Source organism: Plectrocnemia conspersa, unplaced genomic scaffold (assembly GCF_051122295.1).
Source record: "Plectrocnemia conspersa isolate PC_06_02 unplaced genomic scaffold, ASM5112229v1 ptg000001l, whole genome shotgun sequence".
Classification (NCBI taxonomy): Eukaryota; Metazoa; Arthropoda; class Insecta; order Trichoptera; family Polycentropodidae; genus Plectrocnemia; species Plectrocnemia conspersa.
This window is the reverse complement of record NW_028277165.1, coordinates 4,782,327-4,809,582: the sequence shown is the minus strand read 5'-3', so window position 1 is coordinate 4,809,582 and position 27,256 is coordinate 4,782,327. Positions and strand designations below refer to the sequence as shown.

At 29.8% G+C, this 27,256-nt stretch overlaps 1 protein-coding gene across 1 annotated transcript; it reads left to right on the top strand.

Moving 5' to 3' along the window:
- The first annotated feature begins 1,146 nt into the window (after positions 1 to 1,146).
- On the top strand, positions 1,147 to 27,256 carry LOC148238533 (gastrin/cholecystokinin type B receptor). Its single transcript, XM_088187479.1, has 4 exons — positions 1,147 to 1,232; positions 25,198 to 25,407; positions 25,481 to 25,683; positions 25,817 to 27,256. Exons 2-4 carry the CDS (start codon positions 25,248 to 25,250, stop codon positions 26,810 to 26,812), a joined length of 1,359 nt encoding a protein of 452 aa, XP_088043605.1. The 5' UTR covers positions 1,147 to 1,232; positions 25,198 to 25,247; the 3' UTR covers positions 26,813 to 27,256.

The following is a 27,256-nucleotide window of genomic DNA, read 5'->3' as shown; positions in this document are numbered from 1 at the left end:
TTAAAAATAAATTTAGACTGCTCTTTCTGATAAAATCTAAAGTCTATAAAAGCATTTTAGCAGAGGAGAGCAGTAAAAAAATCAACAACTTAGAGTTGTTATCTTTTGGTATTAATAAAAGCAGATCTTGGTTACTTTACCGGTTTTACCGGTAATGCAATCCATAAATCTAAATAAGTCGAAAGAAGCAATTTTTATAAGAACTAATAGACAACCCCTTTTTCTGTGCAATAATGCAGGTTTATTATTGATTGATACTCATTTTCAACGTTATCTCCATTGTGTATTAAATTGAGAAGCTCGTCCCTAAACAAAATTTTGAAAACACAGTTGCATCTCTACCTTACACCCTATAAATACATGTTTAATTATCAGCTATTTTAGTTAAGTTGTAACGACTATAATCAATATTTCATAGCAATATTGCCGTTCTCAATTACACCATTCTCTTCCTTCACACACATATTAACGTATATTAATAATTACGAACCTAACGTATATTAATTAATCATACAACCATTAATATTAATTAGTATCGTTAACCTGCAATTTTCTTACGATTTAATTAATTTAATACAACACATTGTAATTAAAAAACATTATTCAACAAAAATTACGTTATTCATAAATAAATTAGAATTTTTCTTATATCCTTGCACCCTGTTGTTCTTGGTGGAAGTTTTAAGGATTTTTGTTATAATTAAATTGCGGTCCGCAAAATTATTAAAGTCGTTACATGCTACATTGTGTAAGTCTCATATGAGCTTTCGCTGAAGGCGAACTTAACGTTTCCGGTCGGTAAATAAATTTAATTCCCCGTGATATTTGCATGGAGAAATGGAGAAAAATCGAAACAGTGGGGTTCTAGGGTGTTTTGTGTGTTGAGCATGGAGATTTAGTTGTGTTACCGAGTTACGTATGGGAATACGATTTTCGAAGCACGTAGAGATCGTTTCTCTTGTGATATGGTGGATAGAAGGTTGCAAATCCACGGGAAAAGCTCGCAAAAGCTTTCGTAAAATATGTATAAGACTTACTGATAGGTTTTCGCGGAATTCACACGCTACGTTAGCATTAATCTAATTATTTTTTCAAAGTCTGTTTAGCTATGTTCGTCTTATTAAAATTTGGTAATTTATTTTGTTTCAGGGTTAGCGGCGGTTGACGTTGATTTAATTAAAATATGGATAAAAGTACACAAACGCGTTGGATGAAAATTATTAATTAAACACGTAAGTTTTTGCTTAACATATTTTGAACTCCTGCTTTTGTAGTAGCAACCTTTTTTTAATTGAGTACGTTCCAATAACATAAGATGAATATATAAAATATGTAATATCTCAAAGATTGTTTTTAAGACGACGTGAAAAGCAAACAAGTTGTGTTTATCCGCCAGGTCCTTTTAAAATTACAATCTTTTGCAATCAGTTAAATCAGAAATGCAAATAAATTTTGAACATAAATAAAGATCAAAGGTTTATGTATTCAGATAATCATTTCATCTTAAACGGTTCATATAGAAGAAAAAAATATTATCAAAATATTTTTTTAAATTAACACCCTATAGGGGTGGTAGATGATTTAACACTTTCTACGCAGATTGAAGTTATTAATTAACTTTTATATGCTATGCATTTCTGTTTGTATTTTATCAACATTTTATTATCATGCAAATTCTTTGCCATATTTATTTATCCGCTCTTCGCTTTTAATCATCTTTGACAGAAAATCCCGCATTAATCAAGCAAGCGTGTCATTTTGTATCACACAACGAATGACTTTACAATCAAAAGCCGAGACCATTATACAAATATGCTTCCAAAACCATTATAAACCTCCTCCATTATTTGAATGCTGACAAAGGGAGGTCACAAGTCAAGGGTTTATGTGTCGTGAGATGTGAAAATAATCCTTTGTATTCATAGTCCCGGAAGAAAGTCAAATCGAAGATGCGCCAGACCATGAATTTTTTATCTTATTTTATTTTTATATGTGTAATCTGTACACCATATTACAGCCTTAATCTCTACTTTTATTGGGCAATTTGTTTTAAAAATAATTGTTATCCATTTAACTGCACAGTTAAAAACTCCTATTTCACTCTAATAATTTATCAATGATAATTTTATTTCACAGAAAGAAATATATTTTATTTCACAAAACCTGATATTTTATTGAAATATTATATAACGATCAATATAGAATTTTTAATATAAGCTTAAAATAGAATATATGTACATATGTACAATAAAATATAATTTAAACATTTAATAAGTTTACAAATATAAATCATAACAGATATTTATGCTCTTTATAGTATTTTACATAAATACAATAAAGAGCATATAAATATAAATAAATATATACGAAAAACATTAAGCTCTATATGGGATTCGAACCGAAGTCTTTCAAGTCAACAAGCAGCGACTTACACCGCTTGTCTATCGTTCTGATGAAATAAAATAATTTTTAATATCATCATTCTGACTTATAAACGACCCGGGAAAGGGCAGGAGATCAAAGACTTTCTTCTTATTAAAACCCTCGACTAATCTGGATAATTTAGGGGCAAATTTGTTTTTGTCCGCTGATGTATTATAATACATTTGTCCTAGATTACTCGTTTTTGTTAAAGTAACGTTTGGTTAAATAGTTTGATTCACGCACATTCTTTCGTTTTCTGTAAACGTTTACAAGACTCGTTTTAACGGTAATTGCCTAGAAAATAAGATAAATCGCTGTTTTGACTGCTAAATGACTACTAAAACTCTATTTTATATGCACGTGAATACGATAAAAAAATATTAGTTTCTAAGACTCTTCTAATGCATCATATATGATGCGGTTACTGCAATTAAACCCAAGACAATAATCAAATCTTTACCAAAAGCATCACAAGCAGACATTGATAAAGTTATAAAAATAACTAAATGGAACATGTGGGTTAATACAAAAAAAAACTATGACGCTAACATGATTTTTTTACTCCCCTAATTGATAAATAATACATTTTTTCAACTATTACATAGTATAAAGGACTCTTTCTTGTTCAATTTAGCCCTCGTCATCAAACTGTATAAAACTGTTATATTTTATTTTAAATATATAATAATATATGCCTGATACAAATGTGGTTGACAAAATTTGCATCTAGATTTTTGTTGATATTGAATGATAAACCATATACCAGACGTCCTTTGTATTATAAAATATTATATAATACATTTTCGATCATAATTAACACTAGTATACGTTAAAATACCATAGAGATCGCATTGAAAATGAAAGCTAACCAGACAACTGTGGTGGAGCATTTGCATCGCATAAGAATGGTTTTAAAATGCGATGTTTCGAATTCTTGATTAGTATCTGGAGATGAAAATTGGGTTGTTAAAAACAATGGGACATGAAAAAGACATTGGACTACACCTGGAAAAGCTCTATTAAGCTGAAATATATATATAATAAAACATGCTTTATGTATGGTGATACTGCAAGTGTTGCATTGTCTACATATATGTTTTTTTAAAACGCAATTAAAAATTTTATCTGAATAATATTTTGACTAATTAACTACTCTTAAAAAAAATACTGCAATTGGTAAACAGAAAACTGGTAATTTTTTACCATGACAATGCGTATTTTTTTACCTATGGTTATGATGACCCAATACAAACTGAAATAATTTAATTGAAATATTATTGTATTAAGCATCCAGCATAGTATCCAGATCTTGTTTCTCCTTATAATATTTTGTCTAGATCATTGCATTTTCATAAAGAAAAAACATTAAATCTGTGGAGCAAGTAAAATAAGCTTTTAATTATTTTTTGTATTTAATCCACAGCACTTTTATTTTATTACAGTCAATTAATAGACAAATAAACGCCGGAAAATCTGGTAATAGTTTATTGTTTAACATATATTAATTATCACATATATAGAGAAATATAGACGCCACTATCAGAGTTAAAATGGCAATTCTCAAAAGTCAGAGAGTCTTTGCTGGAGTGTCGAGTTAAATTATTGTCGGCTGTGATTTCGTAAAGCAGATGGGATTTGACGTATGTTCTTGTGATGATACTGGACTGTGTATGGTGCTATAACTGCGTTTGATTACATGTCACATCTGTTCTAATGCTGTTTTAAGACAGCTCTGGCGAATCGCAGATGTGTTCACGCCTTAAAAGATGAAATGTTGAGAATCGTTTTTCCACGGTACTAATGAGAGATTAATCTTTAGACGGGTGTGATCAGTGAATTGTTTTTAATTGTTAACGCAATTGGTTGGTCTCTTTTATGCCTGAAATACTAGGTGTACTACTTTTGAGACGTGTTTTTATTTGCTTTTTATAGCTTTTAAGCTATAACAAATTGTGCAAGTATTTAAAATCGCAACAAATATCTCAATGATTGTCATTAAAGCTTTTGCTTACTCGCGTGCTAAGTGACGAGTGTGAGTGAGAAATAAGGGCTTGCGTTACATGCGCTCCGCACGCCCACTTCTTCTCACCCACTCTAGTCACTTAACACGCAAGCGAGCGAAAGGGAATGTATCTCACCATATGCGCCTCCTACACACATCGTTTTATATTAAAAGAATGCAATAAATATTGATTATACTGGTTATTTTTTATATTAAAAATTAAAGAGCCGTAAATATTTCAAACTATAAATTGGTTTTAAGTTAAATTTTAATCATACCTTCTGCCAAAAAGATTACACAACAAAAGATTAGACAACTTAAAAATTATTCTTATTTATTAAAATAAATTAAAAATCATCAATATAATCTAATAAAAAAGTCCACAGCTGCACAATAGTAGCTCGAAAATATGAGTAATTTATGGAATTTTAGCAATTAAAAACTGTTTATTTTTGTACATTATTTTGTTTGTGGGATATTATTTGTTATTGGCATAGTTTTTATGAACAACTTAAAGATAAGAATTCAAATATCACAAGAAAGTAGCGGTATATCAGAGAAAAAATAGATAATAAAAACACTTGTATTACCAAATTAAAGATCGATCTTGGTGCTTTTATGAATATATATATTTTTAATAATTCACTATCACTATAAACGAATGCTTCACAAATAGTTTATAAAATGGCGAATATATTCGAATTAAATTCTCGATTTTAATTAATTCCACAATTTAAAAAAAAATAAAGACCGCTGAAAGTCATATTTTCAAAACAGAAAATGCTGTGTAACGTCACGCAGAGCCGCGCGAAAACTACAGTATTGCCAACTAAGTAAAAAAACGTTTTATTTATTACAATATTTGAATGTTTATCCGAATACCGATAGTTTGAAATTTTGTTTTTTAGGCTTTCCTATAGAAATTTAATTATTTTCAAGATTCTGATTAAACTTAACAAATCAACTCTCTTTTGATGCTGTAAACCGTTTAATTAAAGATTCTCTTATTTAATTAACAAAATTGTGTATACTTTATAAACTTCATAAAGAGTTGAGTTCAAAATTAAACTTAGACCGTTTGCAAAATTAATTTTAATTATTTATATGTTTAATGTATGATTTAAAAGTCAGCATCTCTTATCTTTGAGACCGGTATAATATTTTTGAAAATGCTACCATATTGTGTGAGTGCTTTGAATTTATAAATAGGTTTTTTATATATATTTTTATAATTTTTAGCAGTTTATTCATTACATAAAAATATGAAATTTACATGAAAATTGACGTCCTGTGAATGAATATTATTAATGCTCCTTTATGTATTCTGAAGATTTAATACATTTTCGACCCCTGTAAGCTAACAAGGTCCACAAACAAATTATGCAGATTTTTTGCTGCGTTAATTTGTGCAAATTGCTCACCGGTCTGTCGCCATGTTTTCGCTTCAGGGATTACTGCTTTGTCTTGCTTCATAATTTTCACACTGATTGCTTATATTGGACTTGGAAATTCACATGGATCGATAAACCATTTAGACCTATTCCGTATTGCTTAAAAATTATGTATATAAATATAAATCTACTCGGGTGGTTATAGCTTAGCTTTTAAAACACATTAAGCCCCTGTTAAGCCTGGATATCGGATCAGTGGCAATTTCATTAAGTAACCAAGTATGTTAGTAATAAACGTACGTACGATAATTGTGAGGTTGTGTTGTGTATTAAGGAAGTCGTAAAAATTGCGCTCACGCGATAATAAATGCCTTTTTTCAATGATAATAAAAATATGTCGTAAACGAATAAAGGTAATGTATCTACAAGCATGCTTCGTTCCAAAAACATTTATTTATATTATACAAATACTATTATATATTTTTTTAATAAAACACCTCGTTTGTGGAAATAAATATATTATTTGCATCGCCTTTCCATATAGACTCAAAGGCAATATTTTATTTCCATTTCGCCGAAGCGTTGAGGTGCGAAGAATTCAAAATATAAAAACAACATCTCTTCGTCGTATTTTATTCGGCATTGTCGTTTTATTACTTTTCCATTTTCCCACTGCGACCTTTCCAGGAAGTACAGAAGAGGAAGAAAGAACCCGGTGAAATATTTAAAAGGATAATTCTTAATGCGAGGACTCGATCAAATCTTGCCCTGAATCGTCACCCGCTCCGAGGGGTGAACATTTAGATGGGTCGCTTCTTATTCACATATCCCTTGTGATGTTCAAATCTCGGTCCTTTTGTATAAGACCTGAATTTCACGTTTTTCCTTTCTGTATTTTTTACTACACAAAAAAATCGTCCATGACGCAAACGAATGACAGTCTGCTGTATTGATCCGAGCAATTGTACGGTAAATCTGAGCAATCAGTGTTATTATATAATACAAGGCAGTCCTTATTTTGTGAATATAAAAGTATATATAGAGTAATCTCAAGTAAACGTTAATCGATCGATTATTAAAAATAAAAATAAATAAAGTATTTGAATAAACTACCCAACTCAACTTAACCTTTGCTTTGGTAATCCAAGAATTACATTATTAATCAGATAAGAATCATAAATATCAGAAAAACGCAAATATGTAATATAAATACTTTATCGTAAATTATGGATGCTCAGTAATATTTTGCTCAATTATTTCAGAGTAATATATTATAAAGACAAACTTTACAGCTAAGCCTAAGAGTGTTTCACACGAGAGCACATATTAAATACGTGACCCGAATATACATAGTAACGTAGACCATCCTGAGTAGAGAGTATAGGTGAACTTGAGATTTAGTACATCATCTTAAGAGGAATTTTCGAAACACTGTTAGTGTGTTAGTTTGACAATATACTATAAAATAATAATTATATTTACACGAACAATTTATACATCAAAGTTAATAAGCCTGAGCGACGTTTGTTTTGTCAAATAAGCAGCGAATAAATCAAAGTCTGCGATTTTCTTTCATTTACATATATAAATCTCATTCATATGTATAAATCTTAATCCGACGCTTTTGTGTTGAATATTTTAATCATTTTATTGCTCGCGTACAGCAAATTTTTCACTTTCAATCCAACGTCATTTAAGACGAAATGAATTTTTTTAAAGTTAGTTTGCTTTTCGAAAAATAATTTGAGTACACATTAATCCTTGGTTAAGGTACGAGCGAAATACGTAGAAAACTCATCAAAGTTTTTCAATTTTGATGTTAAAAACATAGGAAGCGGAAACTCACTTGCGCCGTTTAAGAACTGGTATTTTTCTTAGGCTTGTTAAGATTTATTTAAGTATATTTTTTCATTTTATTACGATCCATCGGAGTTAATAATCACTCAAGTTTTTTTAAATGAACTGCTGCTTAGTTAATATAATTTTAATTACATACATATAAAACATAATCCATATCATTTTAATCATAACTAAACTACAAACAGGATGCTATTCATAAATCTAGGATGATAACTTTATCCATTAAAGTATGGTTGCGTTGTAATTTGTGGCTGAAGCCACAAAAAGATTCATTCAAACTCAAATTTACCAGTTTAAAACTTTATGTATAAAACCATGTAAATGCAAACATACATACATATGTATATAAAGTAGTTAAATAAACAATACAACTTTTTCATTAATCGATTACCAATCCATTACCGACATTAAATGCAAATAAATTTTTCCTAAGAGTAAATCTTATTTTATTTCTATACATACATATGTAAAGGATGATGCAATTTAAGTTTCAGATTTTTTAAAATAAAATGTCCGATTAATAAAAAAAATGTGAAGATATCCTTAAATTCGTGTTTTTTTAATATTTATTTTATTACATTGAAGAAACCCGTTAATATTTTTTTTGCGTATGTATCCTATAATATGAATATTATTATAAAAAAAATTCACCATGGTGACGCATTGGGATAACTTTTTAAATCACGGTGGTCTTAATTTAATTAAAAATAATAAAAAAAAATCAGGACACTTCCAAGTCAAGTAGTAGTTATGAACAAGTTCTTGACTAAAGTGTCTGAAAAAATTCCAGAAGGAAATGACTCGGTAGGGCCTTGTTATGGTGTATATAGTCAACTTTTCATTCAGTTATCTATAATTCGGGGCGGAAACAGACTATTTGTTATTGTTTAATGTGAATACATGTATGGTATCTGTTCGGCAAACCTTTTTTCAAGAAAGTTTTATTTTTAAGCAAAAGTTTAAAACTGTTTAATGGATGTTTATTATAATTGTTTTTGATACATTAAATTTATATCATTGATTTAAATAGTGCTAATTATTTTATACCTTTTTCGAATGTTTTATATGTAAATTTAAATATAATAACCTTTTTTTTTTAAATATTTTAGTAGTCATTGTATATTTCCATTTAAAATGTAAATATATTATATCACATTTATTATAATCAATAACAATATTCTGCGAGACGGCATGGTCCAATTATATTCTCGGTGGGATCGAGAGACCTTAAAGGTCCCAAACGTCGGATAACAATAAAGAACGACTACATGTGGTGATCCCTAATTGCTCATATCCAATTCCCAATTAAGCTCAAACAGTGCGCACGCTTTTATGTATTCCGCATCGGAATAAAAACGCATCAATCATCGCTAATGCGAACATTTTTTTAAAGAAGCATAAGAAGCAAGAACAACAAACACCTGAGACAGCTTTTTTTATATTTATGCAAATAACGTGAATAATGACTAGCCATACGTCACGTTTAGCTTATAATATTCGGTGGTAAGAAAAATAAAATGCCTAATGCATCAAAGCGTTAAGTAAAAACGGAGATAAACGACTACTTTCGCGATTAACTTTTGCGAGTTATGATGTGCTATCGCGATTTAAATAATACTATAAAAAGTAACTTGATAAATTTTGATTTAACACAAACAGAAAACTAAAAGATTTATTATCGCTTCATATTACTTAAGGAACTGATTTGAAATTGTGTAATAAAGCTTTTCGAATTTAACTCTGGAATCCGACTGGAATTTAAACATCAGTATTCAGAAAAGATTGTACCGAAAAGCGCTTTGAATATTAACGATGCCGATAGCGCTTTGAACCGTTTTATTACATGGATACGAATATTTAGAAGGCATTGTCAAAAATAAAAACCATTAACAATGAAATTTGCTCTTTGATTTATTTTTATTTATCTTAAAATATGTATTGAAAATGAATTCGATAATATTATTGGTTCAATATAATAATAATAGTTCACCATTAAAAAATTAGATGTCACAGAATCCTCCACAGCTTAAGTGGGATATTATCACAATACCTTATCGTAGTTTTTAACTGTCACCCTATTGTAACAGTATAAAATATAAATAAAATTAAGAGAATTTGTAAATTGCATTAATATGTTTAGGCTTTTGATAGTTTTTAAATATATGTATATACACATATAAATTAAAAGTAGAACGATAGCTCTGTATTATAAGTCTATAATTATTATCTGAAGGATCTATATTAAAATCCTATATAAACTCTAGTATATTTTTATTTATATATTGTCTGTAAAATCGGGATTGATTATTATTGTTCCAATGGATCATTACACACTAGATTTTCATAGATTTAGCTTTTCTCAGGAATAATTAATATAAAGTTGAGCTTAGTCGTGCACAGAAGCGGTAAAATTGTTCATAATTGAGCACATTATTATGAAAGTGGTCTATGGCAATAAATCGAAAGAAATGAGTTTATGTATTATTTCGTGTTACCTCTGTTGTACTTGCAAACCTGAATTTGATTTTTCATTATGTCATCAGAAAGTGACTCAGGTAATTAATATTTATTTATCACGTGTTTATATTAACAATTTTTTTTATGTGTTTTATAAACATACGAACGCTAAATTTAAATAGCACGTCAAAAAAATAGAAACGAATAAGACAGTTATCGTCTTCTGATGAATCTCACCAAGATTTCTTTAAAAGCATATTTTAAAAACTCCAGACATAAAGCCAGAGAAAATAAAGAAAAAGAGAACAAGAAATGAACATAACTATACACAAAACGTAAGACCAAAAATATATGAAAGTATTTCCTTACTTCCGTTGTACTTCACTAGAAGATCAATAACAGAAAAAAATTTAAAGATATGACAGATTTGCTATACTATATTCCAACAATTTACCATGAATATTTTTAAAATCTTAAAACCCAAAATCCTACTTTCAGAGAATAAAAAATATATGTTATAATCAAATACTTTAAGCATTATTAAAATATTAACCTCTAAGCCTCTAAAGCATTAATTGCGCCATAAACCCATTTAATATTTATTTTATGCCAGCCAGTGCAGACCGTACGTGACAATAAACGGAATTAACTCATACCATCACAATATCTATTTGAGACTTTCTTCATGCTAATATTATTTAACAAATCCCAAGTTTTTGGGACAAAAAACAGGCCACAGCTTGGCTATATTTCACATTTGTTCAAAATATTTAATTACTTGTTTAAACTCCAACGCAACGGTCATAAAAGTGGAGTAAGTCAACAATCTAATCTGCTGGTAATTGCTTCGTAATTGCTCGTAGCATTGTACGCGCGAGCACTATGCCTCCCTCAGGTTGCCTATATGTATACTTTAAGCATTATTAAAAATATTATTTAACAATATTTTAAATAAGAAAAAAACTGTTTTATTGTGTTAAGTCAATTTCAAGACGTACGGTTAATTTTGAAAACGGTCAAAGTCATTTCAACCTTAAATTTTTATGTTTTCATAAGGAAACATAAAAATGTATATATCAAAAAAAATGATGAACCTAGCAGATTATATAAATTTAAAAACATTTTATTGCGTAATATAAAAATATTTTTTAATCAATTCAAACATAAGCCTTTAAATATCTCGAAAGGAAAGAAACATGACTTTATCCACTTTCATAATTATGGGCTCGATTAATAAAATATATGTCACATTTCCAGACTTTGATTTCAGTCTGGTGTTTTTCAGTCACTATTTACTTAATAGCTGTTGATTGTGTTTACTTAGTTGTACCGCATTGCGATAACGCCTATCATGTTGCAATGGAATATTTGCAACAAAATATTAAATATAAAAATCATTAATTAAGAACTAAATTCAGCTCATAAAAAATTTTACATATGTAAAAAAAATATATATATTATTCTAGCCAAATTGTCATGAATTAATGAATTAAATAAAAAAGCTGTTCTTTTTAAAATTATCGGATTTTTATGCCACGTGAATTTTTTTTATGCAATGTATGAAACCTAATTATTTACTTCATATAAAAATAATATTTTATGTTACACTCATTGAATAGAAATAAATTTCAGGATCAAAACTGTTTGACTAGAACATAAAATCGATCCAAGCAAAATAAATCGAAACATCCGCTGTACATCAATTAATAAGAACTATCCACCTAAAACTGTATATTATTGTAAAATTAAAAAGTAAAAATGTTGCTGTATATGTAAATAAATTAGATAGCACAGTAATCAAAGAACTACCAAGAAATAGCACCCATTAACTAACATTTTTCCCGGGTGTTTAATATTTTGATATTTCCTCACCATTTGGAAAACCGCAATGATTCACTAATTTAGAAACCAGGGGGAAAAGCTAGAATTCGGATAAATTATTGTCGTATTAGATTATTACCGCCATTAAGTATATAATTTAGAAAAAAATATAATTGCGCCTAAAAGAACCTCTGAGGAATAAAATCATGAACGAATAAATATGTTTTTTCATTCCTAACCCTTTGTTTAAATTGAAAATGTTTGCATGGTTACAAACCAGTTCCTTATAATTTAATAATAAGTATGTTTAAATGCTTTTATAAACGACATTTATAATATAATATAAATTGCACTTACCAAATTTTTCGGCGTCCATTTTTCGCGTACACCTGTCACTAACACATTTATTTTCACAATTACACTTGTAAACTACACTATATCCTTATTTATATTTATTTTTATTATTTGCACTTTTTTATCTATTTTAATATTATTATTTTTGAATGATTTGACATTCAACTTGTACACATATATAATTACACTTATAAACTACACTACATCTTTATTTATATTAATTTTAATTATTTACACTTTTCACTTATTTTGAGTGATACGTATAAAAACACTATGAAGAAGCATTACACAACTTCTGCACATGTATGGTGTATCTTTCCTTATTACATATGCAGAACAAACACGACATTCACGACATCACGATAGTTTATAGCTTATCCGAAAGCTTTTCTGGTGGATCGACAGCACGGGCACAGTATGATAGAAACCGGTAAAATGTCTTTAGAATCGATAGATTCTTTGAATTTAATTTTTCTGTTAGGATTCAGATATTGATAGACACGGAACGAATTAAACAATGCGCATTGAAATAAATGAAAAAAATACCTCATTTGTTCATTCCATTATTTTTTGAAATATTATTATTCAAATATCATTTTCTAACATGTTTTATCTGTAGTGGTCTTAATATTATATTTTTAAGGAATTCGGGCATACCCCTATTTTTACGAATGGTTCCATAGAGTCCTGTTTTCCATAAAAATAAATATTTTGGGAGTAAAACGCTATTATAAAAATTGTCAGGAAAAACACGGTGCTACTTGTCCAAATATGGGCTTAGTACATTCATTACCGTGTTTACTAAATTACAAATATAACTGGTATCTGATTCGCAAGCCATTCTATTCAACATTCTATATTTGGTTGCGGACTGATACCAAAAACATAAGTCTACCTAACCATGGAATCATGCCTTCATCCAAGGAAAGGTTTTACTTTTGCTTATAAACATTATTGAATTTACCTTAAAAGTAATCAAGAATTGGTTTCATTTTCGTCAGCCAATCTGTACTATTTTAAATTGTTGCATTATTAACAAAATACAAAGTCTAAATCTATTTCTTGACATTGTTTTTTAAAATATCGGCGTCTCGATTAGGGGATTCGTTGACTAATAAACATTTAAACATCCCTTATGAACTATACCCATTATAATAAGAATACTAAACCACTTTTTCTCTTCACTTATTGTCACATCGTTCCATTGTGAGCTTTTTTACTACTTCTGTATCTGTGAGATGGTCTGACGGTGAAAAAATAACCTCTAACGCATTAATTGCGCCATAAGCCCATTTATTATTTATTTTATGCCAGCCAGTGCAGACCGTACGCGACAATAAACGGAATTAACTCATACCATCACAATATCCATTTGAGACTTTCTTCATGCTAATATTATTTAACAAATTTATTTTCCCAGGCTTTTGGGACAAAACAAAACAGGCCACAGCTTGGCTATATTTTATTGTTTAAACTCTAACGCAACGGTCATAAAAGTACAGTAAGTAAACAAGCTAATCTAATGACACTCCAAGCTCTTCGTAATTGCTCGTGGCATTATACGCGCGAGCACTATGCCTCCCTCAGGTTGCCCATATGTATAAAATTGTATACACATCACCCAAATCTTCCCTGGTTTTCACCTAATGATGAGAGGAACACTCTAATGATAATTGATAAATATTTATTTTACTAATATTGTCATTTATATTTTATCTAATAATATTAGGTCGAGCTATTATAGTGAAATCATAAAATATTTTAAGAAATTTTACTTTAATCTAGCTTCCTGAAAGCCGAATTTCAAATTGGTTCTTAGTAATATATATAAAGTCATAAATATACATATTAATACAATATAAATATACGAAGATTCTAAAAAATGTAAATTATAAAGCGAGAATTAATGATTTTTGCGACTCTGATTTACAAGCTGTTTATGAATATTTAAAACTTGTTGCTGCATAAATATGGAATCAAACGCGAATTTAAAAGAAAAAATTATGTTTATCAATTGATAATATTTATTTATTGTGTTGCTGTATACTTTAAGTATGCATATAATATTTTTAAATAAAAATAACGTCTAAAATCTATTATTAGATATGTCAAAAAAATAAGAAATACATCATATGTATTTCTTTGATGAATTATTTGTAATTAACAAATTACTTCTAATTACTAATAATTAATTCTAGATGTATTAAAAAAATTCACTTTCCATATTAATTATAAAATATTAAGATTTAATTCATAATTTTAAAATTAATTAATTGATTTATTTCTGCTGTGTAAAAGCTACTTTAAATAATAATTATTTCTCTTGAAAATTATAAATATGAGTCTGAGCTTTAAGTATTTAAATTTGGCAAAGCTACTGTGGAGCTTTTAATCATCTGCGAAATTTGTTATGATTTTTAGGTGATTTTAAAGATCATTTTAAACAAACAAAAACACGCCTCGAAAGTAAGATCACGCAAGGATTTATCACAATAATGGGATAGAGATATCGTGCTCAAACAATTGCGTTAATGTTAAGAAATATTTCACGAACCACCTAATAGCACATCTGTCCTAAGACGTTAATCACCCATAAGAATAAAAAACTACAGTTCCTTTGGAAAGAAAGCGTGCCAAACAATAAATTTCACCATGCGTAAAATACTATTGATCTTTTGCCCTTTGGTTGCCGATCGTCAAAGTCACCATCTTTTTTAACTCTTTGAACGCTATCGCCGTACATGTATAGTGGTCAATCTTTCACTGTTTTTATGTACCCAAGATAGTTATATATTTACATATATAACTGAATAAATAATTAATAAAAAAATATTTTAATTAAATAATATTTTTTATTTGGATTTTATGTATATGTTTACTATAAAAAAATAATACTTATAAATGAATGAGTACGAAATAAATTAACATAAAAAAAATCGATTGAGTTGACACAGTAAAAACCTCATCCGACAATAATACAACACGACACGCTAGCGAAGACTATTCGTTTTTCAAGATCTGCCATTTTAACCCCACCGCCTAATACTACATCTACTATATGTGTGGTAATTTATACATGTTTATAAAATAATCTGTCATCAGCTTTTCCAGCGTCTATTTAGCTGCAAAGTCACACCCCTTTAACCTCAAAACCCGAAAGTACACGTATCAATATATATTTTTACCAAAAACTGAGTAAAATCGATATATAGCAATTTTGCCGAGTTTTTATTAAATTATTCAATAATAATAATGAAAATTGGTTTTACCCTTATTGTAGGCTGTATTTACGACATTGATAGGGTTCGACCGATACGGTCGGTCGCTAATTGGTCGTAAAACCTTTCCGTAGTTTTTCAGCGATCGGATGCTGTTGCGGTCTATATCAATTAAGCTAAATTTCTGGGCGGGCGAACGACCCAACTGTACGTGTGTGGTTTCGTTTACCGAACAAAATATCACTCTATGTATTCATTAACACAAGAGAATTCGCAAGTTTCAACACATCCATCATGACGACTGGGTTGATGATGAATGTTGTGCATTAGCACATAAAGGTTACTACTGTAAATTATGAACATCAATTAAGAAACTCACTTCCACGTCTAAGCGAAAATATGAATATAGAAAATAGCTAAGAAAGTTTTTTTATATATTTATTCATTGAAATTAAAACAAGCAAAAGTGATTCTGAAATAATTCTTTGACATTTTTTCCATATTACTTTGGTTTTATCAAAAATTTTAATCATGTCTGTGGATTTTAAAAAGTATTCGTTCGTAAAAAGTAAAAGTATTCGTTGTTTCGACCAATAATAAACAAGCATTAATATATAAAACAAAATGGCCGACATCAACGTGACAACAGTTTTAAATAATTATTATTTATAAATAAAATTTTGCTATGCAACAATAATTTTCATTAATTCATCATGTGCGTTGTTCGATTTGACTGAATATAAATAATCGTATTGCAAATTAACTAAGTGTGTTATAACTATGAAAATTAAATATATACATAACGTCTTGAGGATTAGAAGAATACAGTGATTAAACTAGATAAACAATCATAAAACAATTTCTTAATGAAATCTTCAAATTTTGAATTCCTGTCAACGGGGTCCGAGGCCGAAAAGTGAGTTTTTTCTTTTATAATACATAACCATTATCATTGCTTCCGATTTAATGCACATATACGTTAGATTTTACTGAATTAGGTACGTTTTAAACGTGAACATGTAATATATACGTATGAATATTGAGGTTAATGTCGATCAAACCGTATAAATGCTAATAAAACGTATTTTTTTATCTATTGATATTTGGGTATACTATCTTTCACATCGATCGCGTGACAATGGTTGTGATGCAATCGGTTATCAAGCTGAAGAAGCTTGGTTACAGCAAAATAAATTAAAACCATTATTGCAGCAAAAAAATGCACCTAGATCGTTCCGTTCCGAGTGATGACTCGCAATATATATGTGTAGTTTCTTGAATGTTATCTAATAAACGACATTTTACAATGATTATAAATATATCATTGCATACCTATGAGATAAAATATGTATACGACATGGTGTTTAATCAATTTTTGTTGTGTCATCATTCCTCTTTAGGAATAGCCAAATTCAAGCTATTCAGTTACATCAAACTTCTTGTTCTTTATAAAAAGATAATACTTGCTGACAGTGACTTCAACATGAGAAGATTCACTCTTTGTTTATATGTACCAATTCTACGTTGTAGCCATATATGTCATCAAATTGTTCCATCATTGCTTCTGAAAAATAATTAAAAACAATAAAAGTTATAAAATTTCATAGAACATATATAAATATATTAATGTTTTATTAAATAAATCCTATGTTTATATACAATAGCAATCTGAATACTGTCTTCTGAATCCAATCGAATTCTTTGTTTTGTTTTCATGTTCATCAGAGTGGAAAATCCTTGTTCGCAAAGGTAGATTGTTGCAAAAGGCATCAACTCTTTGATCTGGTTCGTTACCAAATTTAATCCATAAAGTTCATAAAAAGCATCATCCAATCCTTAAGGCTCTTTTGGTGAATCGGAAAGTTCACATTCAAATGGATCTACAATTCAACTGACATTATGTGAATCATGATCTGGAAAAAAATCAGAGTACCTATCTTTGAGTTAGCAAAAAAATCTTCAAATTAGTTTTCGAAAAATTTATATAATTACTTAAAATAGCTTAAAAAGTGCATTTAATTGTATGCTTATTTTAAATGACGTTAATTTTCAAAAATTCGAAAGATTTATCGAAAATCTATTTATTGTGAACGTGCTTTCTATATTTGTTAAAAATGATACTATAAGTTTTTCACTCGAAATAAGTTTTCATCTGTGGCGCTGCTTTAGAATTATTTTTATAATAGTAATATATTATTATTATCTTTTTTTTTTAAATGCGAATATTAGAAACAGTAATGGACTCAAGCTGGATCCTTGTGGTATTCCAGTAAGGGTCTCGTATCGCTCTGAAAATAAGTTTTCATACTTATAACGAATTGATATCTATCGGTCAAGTGATTTTAGAAAAAGCTTCATTAGACCGTAAGAGAATCCGAAATTAAATAGTAAAAAACTTTTTTTAACCTGGGAATAATAATCACACAACAGTTCAATGGCTCAGACTTTTTGAACTGAAAAGAGCGATTAAAAATTTTTTAGCTAAAAAAGCTGCCCTTAGCTACTATTTTTGAATATTGAATGACTGAAAGTCAGCCTTTGTAGTAAATATAATGCGATTTATTAACGAATTTAACATAACTGACGTTGATTAAGTCACCATTCTTGTCAACTTGATTTATGTATTTTCCATGGTATCGAAAATTTAAGAATAAATAAAATTTATATCTTACAAAAATTTGCAGCAGATATCTGTAGTTCTAACAGCGTTTTTCGAATCTTAATTCAATTGCAGAAAACATATACAGTTAAGCAACTTTCTCTTTACTATTAATTGGAAGTGATTATTCTGCCAAAAAAGAAACATAATTTTCTAAATGTATTTTATCACTTAATTGTGATAAATACGTGCTTCGGAATTTATATTTGTATTTGGCAGCACCAATGTTAAAATATATTTTCAAAGATGAAGTACATAAAATCACAACTTCAAGTGACGAATTTTGATGTTATCTCAAAAAAAGTAATTACATTATTTTCATAGGTAAAGCTTATTACTAGAGACACGTTTTGGAGCAATTTGTGATAGATAGATTAAAATGATAAAATATGCAAATATATGCTAAAATTAAATTTTGATTTCTGGTACGCCTAACCTAAAATATTTATAATTTGCCGCTTCTCAAAAAAAGTTTGCTGATCCCTGGATGCATCATAAGATTCCCTATCGAGCTCGACGGTTTACCGTTACATTCTAATTAGAATCCACTACTATTTGCCTCTCAGCCATACACCGTGGGGGTGTTACCCTGCGCTTCTAAAGAAATATTGACCATTTTATTTTTATTATATAATAATGCTCTTTTCTTATAATAAATACTAATATTTTATTGCTTTTGGAAACAATAATAGTAGGAACACATTTAATAATGTCTATAATAATTATATTTATTTAAAAAATCTTTGAAATTCTGCGCAATAATCAGATACATAAGTAGCAAAATTATGGATAAAGTTAGTGGTATTGTAGGTTAATTAAATTTATTCATTTAACAATCCAGGCGATCCCCTAGAAACAGAAGTGGGAGGGGTGTCGCACGCAACGAAGAAAGAGATAAAGCATGCTATTTCGTGTAACGGTACTTCGTCCAGACGACATGGGAATCTTATGAAGCTTCCTGGATTGAGTCATATTTATATATACTATATATAAAAATGTTCATTAAAAATATATTTAACTTTCCATTTTTTTATTAAGAAAGGAATGTCCTTTATAAGGAGAATATTTAATATCAATAACTTGAACCTGTAATTAATTTTAATGTTTATATTTTTCTGTATTCATAATCTTGTAATATACGTTTATACAAAAAAATCATGAAAAATGCTTCGAAACGAGACTGAATTGTCTATTGATACATATTAAACATTATAGTTTCTCATCACTATTTAATAAGCATAACAAATACACTACATTTAAATGTAAAAAATATTGGCAAAGCTTACTCGTATTTTTTTGTGTGTTTAGTCTATAATATATTTTATTAATCGTATTATTTACAAATCTTCCTCACTTTTTTACATATGTGATATATTTTATAAATAAACCCTCCTTATATTATACACACGTATTCATTAGATCACATTACTTCTTTCATTTATTAGCTTATTCATTCAATTTGTTCGTAAATATAAAAGCGAAAGCATCGCCCCGGAGAGTTGGCAAGAGAGTACGAAACATATATAATATTTACGTCGTTCTATTGTGCGTTAAGTTTTTGCCATGTAAACACACCCTAAATATGTAAAAGGTGTGTATATATTTATAATAATACTCGCGCGTATATGAAGTATGGTATCTGTTGAGGATATCAAAGGATTTCGCCACTGGTTGGTATTTCGCAAGAATTCTCGCTCGACGGAATTTGTTAAAATACATTATTCATGTACGTTGTTTGTATGATAAATTAAATTAAAATAATATTTTAAACAAAATAATGATTCAGTTTTTGTATACCGCGCTCACTTTAACTATTTTGTCAGGCGTGAAAAAAATAGTAACTACGTATATAACTATAGCAAAATATCTATTTGTTCATTGTTAATATACCTAAAAAACATTTTGACATTTATTATATTTAACATTCTTAAAATTGAGGATGCAAAATCCATTCGCAATTTTTACTTAGTATTTTTAATATTTGTAAGACCCATAAAAAGTAGTTGCGGTGGAGCGAAAATTTTTTAAAATTAGTAATCTTCATCTACATATATCCCGCCTAACAACTAATTAACAAAAACGGCTCTATAAAAAAGGACCATGGATTTTGGAGTGCTACTTGTCAATTGGGTATATTGAAAACGAATACCTGTGTTACTTAAGTATATAAATTTTACGAATATTCGTATAATTAAAAATCTAGCCAATAATTTGGATTTTTGATTACTCATGATTTAGATATATTAATTCTTTTTTAAATTCAGTCTAAGGCTTCCGACCCGGTTACCCGCGCATTTTAAAATGAACCGAGTATATTGTTATTTTTGACGGGTATCCGATTATTTAAATTAAAATATAATACTTGATTTCTCCATATGAAATATATATCTCATACAATTTTCAAAATGCAAATTTTTCGGGCTTTTCTTTTATTTTGCAAAATTCATTTAAAGATGAAGTGGGTAGTGAGAGCGGTGTATCGAGAAGGGGTAGGAAATCCCTATTTAACAATTCGATAGTATTATTCTACAATATAAGTTTCATTTTGGCATCCTCAAACATTTGCCGTTTAACAAAAAAAGTGGGAGTATTTGCTTAAAATACACACGGCATATTCGGAGGACGGTTGTACACAAAAAACCGGCATTCATTAAATATTTATTTGATATATTGAAATTATACTTTAAGAAATTAATTTAAAACAATCTTTAAAAAAGAACGTTTTCTTGGGCCATGACTTTATGTTAGACATTTTCAATTTAAGCCTTATACACAATCCTGGCTAATGCGTCGTAAAATGGGTGACAAACTAGATCATAAAGAACGTAACAGCCTCGTAATACCTTAGCGTTTTGCGTGATAAAACGTACAATAAAATTATACAGCTTTCCACTTTTATAATAGCAAATCAATTTAGGTCAATGCGAGGCGTAAAATTCAATTCAAAATTAATTAAATTTCAATACATTATCTCCGAAGATTTGCAAAATTTCTGTTATAATTCGGATCGATTGTCTCAAAGCAAGTTTTTACCTTTAAATTAATTCAACTGTGATAGAGTCGCTCTTTGTTAGGATTTTTAATTAACAAGACAATGGAAACCACAATGTTTCTTGTACACAATATTAAATTCACGTGGCTTAATTTACCTCACCGTTTTTATTATTTTTAATTTTGATCTATGAGGCACGATACAAAATATGCGTCTTGGTGAGATTTAAATATTTCATTTATTATGGAATGACTATTACCACTGATTTATTGGTTCGTATACTATAAAGCTTAAAACATAATTAAAGCATTTTTACTCTACTAATAAGTTTCATAATTCGATGCAAAAAGCTCGGATATTTTTGTACAGACTCGTTAGCTTGCGCGACATTTTCTTCGCTTCTCCTGTTTCGTAGCAGCCCGGTTTTCTTCTTATTTAACGTTAAACCGATCTCCTTAAACTTCCTGAGCCACGATGCCAAAACAGATGCCAAACAATCACATGATAATCGTTTTACACAGAATGATTTTTGTTCCCTCGTGAAGCGATCCATTGCAACTAAATTTCCAAGAAGCAAAATAAGTTGAAAAAAATGCAAATTTTCATCAATTTGTATAGATAATATTTTAAGCAATTTTTTTTATTTGAGCAAATTCGATAAGAATTCTTAAAAATTGCGAATAAACTATGCTGTAAATATATTTATTTATAGTAAATGACAGGCGTTAGCCCAATGCGTTACAACAGGGTAAACATAATCAGCAAGTAGTGAGACACCAGACTGAATTCAAAGTCTGTAAATCTATTTTATTTCAGTTTTCAACCAATATCTGTCTGTATACACGACCTAACTCAATTTTTTTGTAGCTCTTCATCCGCGATATTAGGAAAATCTAAGAAAACATAATTTGTGATGATCGATCGAAATTATATTTATATGATATTAATAATTCTGATCTCCCAGACAGTACTAAAAATATTTAAAAAATGTTGTAAATGCATGGTTCGTGTTCCTTAGAAAAATTCGTCGCCATACGAAAATCCTGTTTACATGCTTAACCGAGAGCCCGGATATTTGAAGTTACGCCACTGAACGTAGGATTCAATTAAAACTTCAATTAAAACCGCAATCGGCTCAGGCGGAATTCCTCATGCACCGAGTATAGATTTTTTTATTTTAAAACTGCATTTTTATAATCATAAAATCATTCCAAAAGAACTGCGAAAGTGGATGAGATTGTAATTTCTACAGCCGGTAAATAACGGCATAATGCTACTATTGAAAAGCTCAGTAAGCTCGGAAAGAGTCGGAAGCTTTCAATGCAACCACTACGGATACGTAGATGTTATATTATATTGTACGTAGAATGAACAAAGTCAGATTGATGGTATGAGCAACTAGTGTATATGCATAGGATGCTGATTAAATGAAAAGGTTACAAAAAAATACGTAAAGTTTTTTTAAATCATAAAATTATATTTTTTAACCTCTTCTGACCCAGTGCACATCAATGTACAATAACTTTATTGATTATTATTAAAACCATTTTTTATTTATTTCATAAGGACATTATATTGTTTATTATTGTTATAACATATTATTTAGAGATACACCATATTATTTTAAAATAAAAAAAATCATGTCTTTTCAATATACTAAATAAAAATATTTTTCATGACCTATATTGTACTTAATAAAATAATTTAACGAAAATATAAATTCAGGTCTGAGGATGTTAAATTAAAATCTTTGATAATGCTTGCTAAACTCTCATAATACTAATTGTTTTTTTTTTTGACTACATAAAAACAAAGTTTCATTTCTCATCAGCGTAAAATTAATGCTTGCCTACCTGAGCGGATATCCATTAACAGTTTTATAAGAATTTAATTTACCAAAGGCACTAAAGTCACATTTTGGCAATGTTACGTAATGATGCAGTTAAATTAGATGTGTTAAAAATAGCAGAGAGTCACCTAAGTTTTAATCTGAATCATATGCATTAGTTAGATGATAGAGAACTGGAAAAAAACATAGGACTTTTTCCAATTCTAAAGGGGAAATAAGCCAAAAGAGGGATAATTGTTTTTTGGTTCTCCTATTGAGCAAAATTCGATTTAGATATTCTTTATTCGATTTTAACTTATTATAAGTCGTTATATTGTTATAAAATGATTTAATAAAAACGTTTATGAATTGCTAAGTTTATTTGTAAAATAATTTAAATTGATTGCACCTCTATATTTTTCTTGAGCTAATCTGGCACTCGAAAGGGGAGCAAAATTTACTTTAGACAAACAAACTATTCTAATACGGAAATTGAACACAGCACTCTACCGATACGTCTATACTGTTTTTTACAAACATTTACAAAAAACGATGCAAATAAATTTACTGTAAGCGATAAGTTTCTTATAAATACTGGTGCTTAACATTGCTATTAATTGCATAAGATTTCGTTGACGTGCTATTTTTAAAGCTCGAGAACTTTTTCAACAACACATGATTATATACATATGTATGAACATGTACAGTGTGGGCAGAGCTTTATACTTTTACCGCATAGCGTTCGCCGTAGGGATGTTGCGCCCTTATAAATAATTTCATAGAACAACATCCAACCGCCGGCCTTTGTAATAAATTATTCCTTTGATAACATTTTTTTCAACGAATCGCTCGTATAACGAAAATCGATTTTATAAAGTTGTTTATTGTTTAAAGTTCCCAGATTTATATATTAAGATTATGTAACTTTTGCTGCTAACATATTACATAAATAATATTATACTTTTATACTCAATCATGTGAATTTGATAACTTTTAATGTAGACTTATTAAACGTCGTAATCCCTATATAAAAATAATATTTTCTTTTTATTATTTTGCGTTTATAATGATATATATTTTCTGTATACAAATTAGCGAGCACCCTAATAAAAAGACCTTAGCCAAATTAGAGAGCACCCTAATAAATATATTACATCTTTTTAATTTAAAAAATATACATAAAGAAACGATCTTGTTTTTTACATGGTTTATTTAAAGTGTATTTTTAATATACATATAGCCCTTAGCTTTAATTACAATTTCATGCAACATTACATCATTACCTTTCATATTTACGTATGTCCATAAGTACGGCGTTAAGACTATTCGCGCCAGGAGAGGCAAAAGTGATATTACTAAGCTTTGAGTTTCATAATTTCATTCTAGAGGGTTTTTTCCCATTTTTTGTAGTGAATTTTGCAGTCAGTTAAACGTTGAAAAAACTGCGTACTGTGCGATACATTCCTTTTCACTCGCTCACGCGTTAAGAAGAAGTGGGCATGCGGAGCGCATGTAACGCACGTCCTTATCTCTCACTCGCTCTCGTCACTTGACACGCAAGCGAGCGAAAGGGAGTGTATCTCACCGTACGCGCCTGATATACACTGGGAAAGTCACTAAAATAATCGATGATGATAGTAAGTATTTTACATCCCTAATTGAACAAGCAAAAATATTTTATATTTTAAAGTATTTTTCCAGAACTCGTTGACCTTTACTTAAATATGGCACGTGTCAGTGAAATATTAGTATCAAACTATAATATGCTTAAAGTGTGCTTCTAAATAAAATTTAATTTATTTTAACCAATATTGGGCGTTGGCTTTGGGCGAAGCTGGCTATGAATAGATATACAACAGGTAGAGCTAGTTATATCATAAAATATAACTTCTTGAAACTAAACTCGCTTGATTTACATTAATTTCTCAAGAACTATAATAGTTCAATTTGCAAAGTTGTCTGCGAACTCAGCTTCGCTCGTATATAATATATTTACACATACGCTCTCTTCACAAAACAATAAAATTAATTTACAACCATAATGTGAAAATTAGCATTTCGCTCTGTGTTGTTGTACAATAGATTCCACAACTCGTAGCTAATTTATGATATCCAATTATGTAAAGTTCTGGCTGTTTTTCGCGGCTTTTTTAATTTGCATATTAATCAGAGTGCATTTTTTTATTTTCAGCGAATTTTTAAGTGACGCAATGTGCCATTCGGACAGAGAGCACATCCGGGATGACAGGCTTCATCTACAACACCTCATTTAAAGAACTTCCGTTCTTTGGAAATTACACGCCTAGATTTCCAGAACATACTTTGGAAGACGAAGAAATATCGGTCGAAGTAGTTGTATTGGCTTGCATCTATACGATCGTCTTCGGAGTCGGAGTTTTAGGTAAAGATGTACAATATTCCTTTCTGAGTCGTTCGAAATCAAAGCTTGTTTTTTATTTTAATTAATATTTCAGGAAACGGAAGTTTGCTAGCAGCTCTATTATCACAGCAATCAGCTAGAGTAAGAAATCCATTACTGATCGGACTATGTGTTGCTGATCTTTTGGTATGCGCTTGCAGTGGACCTTTGGTGGCAGCTAGACCTTCTTTGACTCCAGAGTTGGTTTTGGCACAACATTGCGACTCAATCTTATGTTCTATTCTTACATGTTTAGAGGTAATTCGTTATGAATATAGTATATTGGAACAAAAATACGCAGTTAATTTATTATATACTGCGTAATTTTACCCCACTTTATTATACTCTTATTAGATGTTACTTACATTTTTTTGTTGTGATTTAATTCCAGTCTCTCCCAGTTTCGGCGAGCACTTTATCGCTCATGATGCTCTCAGTAGATCGCTACACTACAGTGCAACATCCGAGGGTCTTGGGGGGTTTGCAGAAAAGACAACTCCTCATAGCAGTAATGATATGGCTCTTTGCTGCGTTGTTGACAGTACCTTTACTGATCGCCAGATCCTTACACCTCATCTTGGACTGCGAACATGATTGCTTCATGTCTGACATAAAGACTGCGTGTTTAATATGTTATATTGTGCTAGTGTTCATAGTGCCAACGACTACCATGATGCTGTGTCATTTGAGCGTGCGTTCCAAACTATGCGCCCTGTCTCTGACAGCTAGAGCTGCCCATGGAGAGCTTCCCTTGCCGATGCCTTTACTTCGAAGACCTACGCATGTGATAATCGTAGCTGGTATTGCCAACAATGCCCAGACCCAAGCCGTAACGTACGACTGCGAAATGGACGATAGAAGAAGAGAATCTAGGAAAAGTCGCAAGCAACCGAGCGGAGGTCCTCAAAGAGGCTCAAGTCAAAGAAAGAATCAAAACAAAATCGAAAGCCCTTCTAATTCTAAGCCTAGCTTACTAACAACCCAACCTCAAACATCCACTCTACAATCCAGAAGAAGATTAGCCAACGTTTTGGTATCAGTAGCTATTGTGTTCGCCAGCTGTTGGTTACCTCATGCTATCAGCTGCCTTTACGCCGAGTTCCAAAAGAATGCGCCGAAGTTTTTGATGCAATACAGTCTTCTTCTAGGCCATGCTCATTCAGCAATAAATCCAGTCGTTTATTGGACTCTAAACCACCAAACTTTGAGGCAAAACGGCTGCTGGCCTTGCCCCAGAGCTCATCGTTTCTTATTCCACTTCAAGTTCAATGATGACCAACCCCCTTCGAGCACCAACGAGGCGGCTTTGGGACCTTTCCACCCTCGTTACACCAGAGCTAGGCCAGTTGTAGAGCGAGCCGCTCCATCTTCACACTATCTCTACTAGAGAGTGTTGATATAAATGAACGTTTAACATATAAACTCTCTCGATCGATCTGTGATTCTTTTTTCCTAGTGCCTATATGAAAATTATTAAAAAAGTATATGTATTGAAACAATAACCGATGAGACTATTTACATTGAGAACGTAATGATTCAGAGCTACTATTTTCTTCTACTGTCTCTTTTCTATTTTTACGTCATATAAGCATACTAAATATATTAAGTTAAATCATAGTACATTAACAAAAATTATCATACGTTTGTTAAGCGTGTATTATAAATGTTGAATATATGTATAAACGTAAAGAAATGTTAATCTACAGCGTATAATATGTACATATATCTAAAACCTGTTAATTGTTCAATGAATTATCGATGTTCCATCCAATATTTTGGCGTATGTATTAAATTGTATGTGTGTAAATATAAATAAATAATAAAAAAAGTC